General features: G+C 43.3%; 1 protein-coding gene across 1 annotated transcript; it reads left to right on the top strand.

Moving 5' to 3' along the window:
• Nucleotides 1-3,049: 3,049 nt before the first annotated feature.
• On the top strand, nt 3,050-9,642 carry si:dkeyp-92c9.2 (cyclin-dependent kinase 5 activator 1). The gene is made up of 2 exons (XM_011481105.4): nt 3,050-3,459; nt 3,951-9,642. Exon 2 carries the CDS (start codon nt 4,037-4,039, stop codon nt 5,021-5,023), a length of 987 nt encoding a protein of 328 aa, XP_011479407.1. The 5' UTR covers nt 3,050-3,459; nt 3,951-4,036; the 3' UTR covers nt 5,024-9,642.
• Nucleotides 9,643-10,494: the final 852 nt, after the last annotated feature.

The following is a 10,494-nucleotide window of genomic DNA, read 5'->3' as shown; positions in this document are numbered from 1 at the left end:
CTTTTAATTCACAGAAGTGCCAACCATTTGAAAATTGATCAATAAGGAGAATATAATAATTGTGGTTTGTGTTCGGCTAGAATTATTTGACACCAAGCCAGATCTCCAAAATTTCTCAGTCAACTCCAAAAAAAAAAAAAAAAAAAAAGGCGTTAATTCCCCCCCTGCAGGTTTGACCCATTGAGGTTCCAGTCCTGGTCTAGTACAGAGGTGGAACCAGATCTATGATCATCTGTAGGGTGTCTGTTCACTTGCAGATGAGTGCTGTTGCCCCGACAGTGGACTTTCCTCATTTTCAGATACCTCGAAAGCCTGTCAAAGGTGTCAGCTTTGTTTCAACTCTGCAGCCTTATCGGGAAGAACCTGTGGCCTGTAGTGTAAGGATTCTGTGGTGCATTGTTCTTGGTCATGTTTTCTGTTTTCATTTTGTCCGTCACTCCAGTTTCAGGTTCATGATCCACAGCTGTCTGCAGTTCAGTTAATTACCCTCAGCCTATTTAAGTGTCTTGGTTTCTGTTCATCCTTGTCAGGTCATCTGCTCTTTTGTGTCACTGTTTTGTTTCTCCCCATAGGTTTGTCATTTTTCAGTTTGGTTATTAAATATTTTATTTTCTGTCACCAAGCCTGATCTCCTGCATTTTGGGTCCTCCACCCCCATTTCCTGACATGTAGATCATTTTCCATCCTCATTTTTGAAAAAATTGTAATTACAGCATTAAGATAAGCTAAGTAAGAATAATTCAAGCCCCTCTCACCCTTCCGCGGGTGGTTTCTCCTCCAAGCTTGGGTCCTCTACCAGAGGCCTGGGAGCTTGAGGGTCCTGCACAGTATCTTAGCTGTTCCTAGCACTGCGCTTTTCTGGACTGAGAGGTCTGAAGTTTTTCCAGGTATCTGTTGTACCCACTCTTGCAGCTTGGGGGTTACTGCCCCAAGTGCTCCCTCCAATTACCACAGGCACCACTGTCACCTTCACCTTCACCAGCCTGTCACCTCTGGTGCTTAGGGCTTGTTCCTGAGCTGCAAGGATGAGTGCGTCAGTGCTGTCCTGTAGGCCAGCCCTTTCTACCCATTGGTAGGACTTCTTGATATCAGCTACTTCAGTTATGGTCCGGTGGTACATCCCATGCAGGGGTTTGTCCTCCCATGAGGATCTGTCCTCCAGCACTTTATCCTCTGCTCTCCATTCACTGAGACATTCACTGAACACATTGTCAGTTGGGGCCTTGCGCTTGATGTATTCATGCATCTTGGATATTTGATTCTGGATAGTGGCTTCTACGCTCACTAGTCCTCAGCCTCCTTCCTTGCGGCTAACATACAGTCTCAGGGTGCTGGATTTTGGATGGAACCCTCCATGCATGGTGAGGAGCTTTCGTGTTTTGACATCCGTGGTCTGTATCTCTTCCTTTGGCCAGCTTATTATTCCTGCAGGGTATCTGATAACTGGCAGTGCGCGTGTGTGTGTGTGTGTGTGTGTGTGTGTGTGTGTATTTTCCCTACTGAGATCAGTTCTTAGCATTGAAACCAGCCTGAAGGAAGTGATCAGCTAATTGATATACATCTTTCCAAATGATCTGATCCTCTTATGCTTCACAGCTCGGGCAGCTGCATGACCCATAGTCCAGGATGCAGTCATAGCGACAGTTGCATAATCAGGGCTGACCTAAGACCATGTGAGGAGAGCTTACTCAGGCTGACTTGTAGTAAACTCCTCTCACTTCAACTTTCACCTCAACGCCTACAGCCGCTTTCCAGGTGTTTAAGTTTCACCTGAGAGGACAACTCCTGCACAGTCTCCATGATGTTCATCCTGCTTCATGTTGTTCCTGGAGCAGAGTTCCATCTGGCTGTATGACTCCTTGGCCAGCTGCTTCTTCCTGGGTCTGATCATGTTGTACTCAAAGATGCTGAAGGTTCTGACCAGTGTAAACACTATCAGTTCAGAGGATGAGATCCAAACTGTTACTGGAAAGCACGCTGACAAAGATCCCATACATTTAGAGCGGGGCCCTAAAGCTATGTACTTTCAGGAACGCGCCAAATGCTGTTTTTTTTAAACACACTTTTAACTTATGATGTTCACACCAGACTGTCGCTATACCCGATACTAGTGTATGAACTCACAGTTGGAAGAGGCTTGCTCGAAATGTTGAAGCGGTGCAATTTTCACAAGTCTTTTTCTCTCACAGCTTTACAGTTTTCCAACTTGGTGTCATATAATTTCAGTTGGGCACAAACCGTACTTATTAATTGCTTCTTTATGATAGACTTTCAAATGGTTGGCAATTCCGTGTTTTGAAAATGACACTACCCACACGTCACTGCAAAATCTGAGTCCTTGGTTGGTCAAAGTTTAACTGGTTTAACTGTCAACACGTGTTTAATGGCCACGCTTTGCACGTAGATCCAGCAAATGGACTTAAAAACTTGTGAACGCGATAATTTTGAACGCGTGAGCTGAAAACATGCATTTATATAGACTTTTATTGGAAGTGGTCATTTGAAAGCGTGTCTCCAAGCCTGGTGTGAAGACTCCAAGCCTCAACGACTGGCACCCTGATGATTTTAAAGAAATCCTGCCTAATCTGCTGCTGGTTACCTGATCAGGTGTGTTTAGCCAATAAAGAGCTTCAATGGCACGTTGGTTGAAAACAAGGTCTGGAGTTTGATACCTGTGATTTAGACGTATTCATTTTATTTTATTTTATTAGTCAGATTTTGATGAAACAATATCATAAATATAGTGTGTGTGTATATATATATATATATATATATATATATATATATATATATATATATATATATATATATGTGTGTGTGTGTGTATATAATTTTTTTTGCCACAAAAACAAGGTTTTATTTTTCAGTTGGTCGACTTGTTTTTCCACCTTTATTGTGACTCTTTGTTTACATTTTGCTTAAAATGTTTTAGTTATTTTATCTGCAGGACTTTAACAAGAATCTTTCCGTAAAATGCTTTTTATTTTTGTTTTGTTGATATTTGTAGAAAAAAATTGTGTCTCTATCTCGCGTGTGGTGGGAGGAGCCTCCGTCTGCACGGGAGGCAATGTCACGCTGTGAAGGATCCGTGAGCTTACTGGCTGCTGAATGAGCTCGCGCTCAGGGGTCTGAGCGGCGCGTGTGAGCGGCGCTCATTCAACCGCTGATGCTGCGAGCGCGTGCTTCCCGGAGTGCAGCGCGAGGAAGTGCAGCGAGAGTCTCTGTGCTCTCGTGCGCGTTGGAGAGGAGATGGGAGAACAGCTTTGAAGCGAAAGCTCGGAGTTCAGATATGGAGTTACCGCGCAGGTCACGCGCGCGTGCCGCGCTGCAATAAGGCTCAAGATGAGTGTCGCGCGGCAGCTGGAGAGGCGCCCCTCCATACCGACGCTCTGATCCGCGCGCTTGTTTGCTCTTCATCTCCCTATTATTCTTAATATTTGCCAGGAAAAGACGGTACAGGTGAGGTCACGTTAAGCTGTTTATTTGGCATAAGACAAAACAAATTTATCGCGTGCGCTTGTGCGCGAGACTTTTGGCTCTGCTGAAAAAAACAACGAGTGGAAGAAGCCATTTATCTAAGACATTACTAGTTTTTAAATGTCTAGTCGTTGTTTTATCCAGATTTTCTCATAATTCTTGAAAATTTCTGCGCATAAATGTGTAAAAACAGATAAAGTTTTTTTTAAGGAAATTAATCTTTAATGATCAATTTAATCCACTTCTGGGCAGTTTTTTCCAGTTCGGGATCTAAACGTTTTATTTAAGAAATATTTGCAAGTTTTTGTCAATTTTCTTTTTTTTTTTTTTTTTTTGGGAGACTATTTTTGTATATTCTGTGTCAGAAGCATCAAATGTGTCAAATTAATACTTTGAAAATGATTATCTTAAAAAACGGTGTTCGCTGGTTATGGTGGAGGATAAACTTAAGTCTTCACTTGTGTCTCCATCAGCTCGTCATGTCATCTCCTGTCTTCTGAATTCGGAGAAGTAAACAGTCGACGTGTTTTTCTCGTGAAACTGCCAGCTCTGCATCACCATGGGGACCGTGCTGTCGCTGTCGCCGGGCGCCCGTAAACCAGGCTATTACGACCACCACCACCCGGGCTCGCTCAGCCACTACCCCAGCCTGAGCAGCCGCTCCCTGAACACCCAGAAGGACCGCAGCCTGAAGAGAGGCCAGTCCATTTTCCTGCCGGCGCTCAATTGGAAGCGATTGGTGGCCTCCACCAAGAAGAAGGGTGGCCACTCCAAGAAGGGCTCCAGCGGACCGGTGGCTCTTGCAGACTCTCTGAACAACAACAACAACATCTACCAGAAAGACCCGCTGTTGCACCTGAACCGCGAGAATGTCAAGAAGTCTCTGTCCTGTGCCAACCTTTCCAACTATGAGGGCCCAGCAGGACTGGGTCTGGGGCTCGGATATGGGCTCGGACTGGGTCAGGGGCCCGCCTACGGCCACGGCAGATCCCATCAGCTGTCCTCCGTGAAGAAGGTTCCACAGGGAAGCTCCTCCCCAAAGCGTGTCATCGTACAGGCCTCCACCAGTGAACTCCTGCGCTGCCTGGGTGAGTTTTTGTGCTGCCGCTGCTACCGTCTCAAGCATCTGTCTCCGGCTGACCCAGTGCTGTGGCTGCGCGCCGTGGACCGCTCGCTGCTGCTGCAGGGCTGGCAGGACCAGGCCTTTGTCACACCGGCCAACGTGGTCTTTGTCTACATGTTGTGCCGCGACGTGGTGGACGGGGATGTGGTGGCGTCAGAGCACGAACTGCAGGCCATCCTGCTCACCTGCCTCTACCTGTCCTACTCATACATGGGCAACGAGATCTCATATCCGCTTAAGCCCTTTCTGGTGGAGGCGGGAAAGGAGGCTTTCTGGGACCGCTGCCTCGCCATCATCAACGCCACTAGCGCCAAGATGCTGCGCATCAACGCCGACCCGCACTTCTTCACTCAAGTCTTCGCTGAACTCAAAAGCGAAGGTGGCTGTGGCCCTCAGGACTACAGCCGGGTTCTGGATCGATGAGTTGGTCTCTTCTGACCCCTCCACCACCATGTTTGCCTGCAGATTCTTCTCCAGGCTCCTGATTGGACATTCTTCATGTTCAATTTCTGGGAACTTATTTGCATTTTGTATCCAAAGTGAGTTCACATCAAACGGGTAACCATTTGGTCCACCTGTCCCCTTAGGCCCCCGCCCGCCATGCCAGGTTTTGGTCTAAGTCGTCTCAGCTGCTGCAGGAAGCAGATTTTTTCTTCAGAAACCAGAGAAGTCTGACTTCTGGACTCTTTACTGAAAGACGGGAGCAGCTGCAGCTTCAGAGGGATCGCAAACCACACAGGTCGCATGTGCAGAGGCCTTTGTGTGTGTGTGTGGGGGTGTGTGTGCGTGTGTGTGGGGTAATGTATCTGTGCCGTGAGAGTCGATCAGTGTGTCTGTGCACAGTGGTGGCAGGCAGCCAGGGTCATCAGCTGTTTACCCCCCCTCTCCTTTGTTTCCTGCAACATGTCCACAACACACACGTGTACACACACACACACACACACACACATTGGTAATGGGATTATTGGATTATCAGCAGAACCCCTCCCCACTCTCAGCTTCTGCCCCCACCTCCTGGGCCAGTCTGCATGCAGGACAGTGGTGGGAAGTTGGTGTTCAGGCCTTGAAAATGACAAACAAGCGTTGCCCTTCTTGCTGCCACCGAGAGGCTTTTAGGGACAGTCTGTAAATTTCTGTCTTTGGTTGTTTCTGACGAGTCAAAGTGGGAGCAGATATAGAGTTTTTGCTCCATAGCAAACTAGCTTCCAAATGCCAGATGGGGACATTTGAAAAAGTCAAGTTATTATTTATTGTCTTAAAACTTAGCAGTTTGATGACACATCTGATAAAAGAATGTCTATTCTGGGAAAAAGGAAAGAAAAGTAGAATTTTAGATGAAACATTTCTGCCCAAAAATAAAAAAAAATGTCCTGTCTGACCACAGTTGAACAGTCAGAATTTTCGGAATAACTAACATGGATCTTCATTTAATAAGATTTGCAAGTGGCGCTCTTGTGGTTCAGATTTTTACTTTGAAGTCTTTCAATTGGAGACACACATTTGTGGTAACACAATATCTAGGAACATTTTTCCAGACAGTTAGGTGTTTAAAATCCACAGGGAGTGTTTACAGTCTTCTTTTCTCTGGAATGAGTCCCAGTTGATGGTACGTTCTCTCTGTGACTCAAATCCAATGGCAGAATTGTTGATAACTGTCCTTCCTTTCATCTGGTTTGGTTTCACACAAAAACTCAGAAAGGAACCGAAAACTGGAACCACCGGGAAAAATCATGCAGCTCAGGCCTCTGACATGATCAACGCTTTTGCTTTTCTAATGTCTCTGTTGGCTGTTTTTCAGAGTTTATAAATATGTGATTAACAGCTCTTATGTAATTTTCCATGCTTGGCCCTCCTCCTCCTCTCTGGAGTATGAAGAAGGTCTTTGTTTGCGTTCACACTGAAGTGAACCACACCAGAATTCAGATGAGCTTCCACACCTGCCAGCATGGGAAATGAAGTCAGGTGTGGATCAAACCAGGAATAAACGTGTGAATGGGCTCTTACTGTGCCAACCTCCCCACATTTTTCTCACTTTAAACTGAAAATAGTTTAGGTGATTTAAAAAACTAAGATGACAAGAGGGAACCTTGCTACTTTAAATATTTTTTAGTTCTAAATTATTTTCAGCGCAGTGAGACAAACGTAAAATTTGACAGTTGTACGTTACATAGAAATTATTTTTTATTGATATATATTAGTATTTTTGTTATTTTATTTATACTTCTCTCAATGTTGAGAAGAAACTAATTTCTAAATGATATCTTAATGAAATAATCCAGTAGCTCTTAAACATAATGAGAAGGACACATCATTGCTTCCTTTATTCATTCTTTAGAACAGTAGAACATCGGAGAACCGAGTTAAGAGCATTCTATCCAACTATTCCTGAAGGTCCATCCGGGCCATCAAAGAAGAACTTGTGAAGTTTTCTTTTTGAAAAGTTCCAGTTCCAGACTTATTCCTGCTGCTGCATCTTTAAAGAAAGACCCTTTGATCTCAAACATTTTATATTCCCCTTAAAAGGTTTTTTAAAAATGAGCAATGTTTGACATTTTGGGTAGGAAATGGAAGTGGAAGCTAAAAGCTGAATCACTGATGGATTAACAAACACATAAACCACGATTTTTATCAATAGCCTTCCGCTTTTTTGTTTGAGTCAATGACAGCTGCAGTTTATACATCGAAGATTAAACTTTGTGTTGCGTTCAAGGACTGTTATTTTGACGACTTTCGACTGCAGTTTAAAGTATTTCAATTCAGGACTTCAGCAGTCCTGATCAAAAAGAATTTGAGAAAATATACCATATTTTCTGCACTATAGGACCCACTTGATTATGAGGCGCACATCAATGAATAATCCATTTCAAATGTTATGTCAGGGCGCACCAAACTATAAGGCCCATTAAGCTAGACAAAAGAGTCAAAGTCTGTCAGTCAGTCAGACTTTATTAAAGGTAAAGTCACTTTAGCTGTTTGACATTTGTTCTTCACATTAACTGCATTCACAGGAACTGCCGAACTAGCATGTAACACGGTACATGATAGGCTATTACCAATACATGTAACTTTATGTGTAGGTAACACGTAAAAACACTGTCTGACACTGCTACAAGTTAGCCGCATTAGCGTATTCACAAAAACACCCAACCATGTGTATTAATCCATATATAAAAAATAATCCTTATATAGTAAAGATTATAAGGTTCATTTTTTATTTTTTGAAAAGAATTAAGCCTTATACAGTTGTGCGGAAAATGCGATAAAACAATCTGATCTGGTAAGTTTGAATGTTGCAAACAGCTCTTGGGCTGAAGTTTCTCCCTGACCTTAAAGTTTCTCTGTTCATAAATAGAATCATTGAACTAAACGCTTTTGAAAACAAATGAACCCCGATCCAGTGGAGACGAGACCCCCTGAGAAGCTGGACTATGGGCCCTTCAGAATGAGTCACCATTTGCTGGTGGAGTTTATTTTGAAAATCAGCGGGAGTCAGCTGCCTGTACTGTGTTGATTTCCTCCCAGTTCCGTCAGTCTGTTCAGATTTATGTTTATAGCACAGCTGAAACCACCTTCAGTGGAGCAGAGCTCTATGGTGTGGTGGTGGCGGCAGTGGGGTGGGGGTTAACGGTGCCCCTCCAGCTGTAGGTCTTAACTGGCAAAGGGGCCTTGATCTTTCCACCCTGTCACACAGAATAAACTCTGTGGAGTTGCCCTGCAGTTTGCATCAGCGAGGGAATAAACCCCCCAACCCTGGGGATGTGTTCTGAGCTGGCACCTGCCTCTGTGAGGGGTGCTGGCATTGAGTCATGAGTGAGCGATGCTCAGCTTTCTCGGCGGCCATGTTGCTCATCGTTGCGCTCAGGCCCCACAAGGATGCCTGTGTATTCACACACACACACACACACACACACACACCCTTCTCGTTTTCAAACACTCAGCTGTTGTTCACTGCCTGCTTCATTGGATCTATCAACCTCCAGGAGGCAAAATTGTTTGCTGTGTTTTTGAGTGAATGTGGGTCAAAGTTAAAGGCAGCGACTGCTCCCCCCTCCTCCAAAGTTACATCTGTGATCAGGGGTGTGATGTCACTCGACTGTCCAATCAAATCTGTTCCTGGAGCGGAGAGGCTTGGCGGCAGCTTCGACCGAAGCCGCAGAATCTTCAGAGACTTACCGCAGAGGGCATGTGAGACCAGGATGGACCCTGAGCTGCTCCAGCTCCTCAAACTCTGATGGTGGGCTCGCGGAAATCAAAATTTAAAGAGTTCATGCTATTTCTTTCCATGAAGAAGCTTCAGGCTTTTTCAAAAGGAGGTCAGGAACGTTCTGAAGTTTATGGACGGACTCGTCTGGGTTGGAGCTCTGTATGAAGATTTTTCATCTTCACTGGGGTTTTTCTGGGATCTGTGGATCAAAAAACTAAAACAAAAAGTGAACCACCGACCCTGCGAGTGCACAGCTCTGTGAGTTGTGTCATTCTGGATGCTGCTGTAGTTGAACTGACAATGTAAAAATGTGTTTCTGTAAAAATGAGTTCAGAATAAGGAGGAAGCTGTAGTAGCATTGCCGTGTAGTAGTGTGCATGCCAGCCCCATAGTTTAGAAATTTTTTTTAACTTCCTGCTTCTGTCTTATTTTTTTATACGTGCTTATTGGTTTCTGTTGCAAATTTAACCTAGATATGATGCAGCTTCACTCTCATCTTTAAGATGGTCTCAAGTGTAACATGATAATAGATACAAAAATCTGTCTTGTCCTTTGATAAAAGCTCTTACAGAGTCAAATCACTCCGTTTAGAAGGGACTCTGCAAAGATGGATCATTTTAAAAAGTTAAATGTTTCTTTTTGCATTAATACAGGAGGCTCCAGCTCCTCCCATCACCTAGCCTGCACCACTCTTACATCCCACCTATACGAAGTGAAAGTGAAAACACTGTTGATGGAAAAACTTGAAAAAATTTCATTTTTGTCATACGTTGTTTCTTTTTTTATGATTTGTTGTTTACTTTATTGATTATTTAATAAAGAATGAAGCTGAAATCCAGACTTGCAGTTTTTGTTTATTTACCAAACTAAACCTTTAATGAAAGATGCAACAATTTTTTAGGATTAACCATTGTGCTATCTTAGATGACCCCACCCTTACATCGACGTGTTCTCCCTACTATGACAAAGGTGGATAAAAGTGGAAAGATTTCATGTAATCCATGGACACCAGTGAAGATCACAAATCATTGAAGAAAAAAGGTTCAGCGCACTGTCTAGTGGGTCTAGATGACCCAACTCCCAATGGTAAAGTGCCTAGGATAGCACAAGGGTTATTGGAGGCATGAAATATTTATTTGACTGTGAAAGTTTTTAAAGTTTTTGTTTAAAAAGTGATCAATAACTTCCTCTTCTATCTCAGCTTTGCACTGCAAAAACAGGCCCCCTAGAAATAGTTTTTTTTTTTAATCTTCAAATTTAACAAAAATGTCTTTACATAAGCAAAAAAAAAAATCTGCAAGTGGGGTAAGTAAAATTGTCTGACCAAGAATTTTTTATGTAAGGAAAAAAATCTGGCCACTAAGACATATTTTCTTCATCCAAAAATATTTTACCATTGAAAGAGTTGAATGAAAAACAAAGGCTATTTTTAATAGTTACAGTTTTTATTTGTCCAGAATTCAGATGAGCTTCCACACCTGCCAACCTGGAATATATAATAAATACAAAATAAACAGGCTTTTTCTTTCTCAGCTCTATTCCTATATATGATAGATTCAGATATATGACAGAATTCTGGTCGGGCAAAAAACGCAATAATCAATTTCTCCTCCATGATACATTTTCAGACGATTGGCAATTCAGTGCATGAAAAGGGGTTCCATCCATATGTCGCTACCAAATCCTAGTC

Source organism: Oryzias latipes, chromosome 11 (genome assembly GCF_053564925.1).
Source record: "Oryzias latipes strain Hd-rR chromosome 11, Olatipes_Hd-rR_3.1".
Taxonomy (NCBI): Eukaryota; Metazoa; Chordata; class Actinopteri; order Beloniformes; family Adrianichthyidae; genus Oryzias; species Oryzias latipes.
This window is presented reverse-complemented; position numbering and strand designations above follow the sequence as displayed.

What these genes read in the sequence shown, in the direction of transcription:
- si:dkeyp-92c9.2 (XM_011481105.4), top strand. Translation starts at nt 4,037, where the DNA reads ATGGGGACCGTGCTGTCGCTGTCGCCGGGCGCCCGTAAACCAGGCTAT.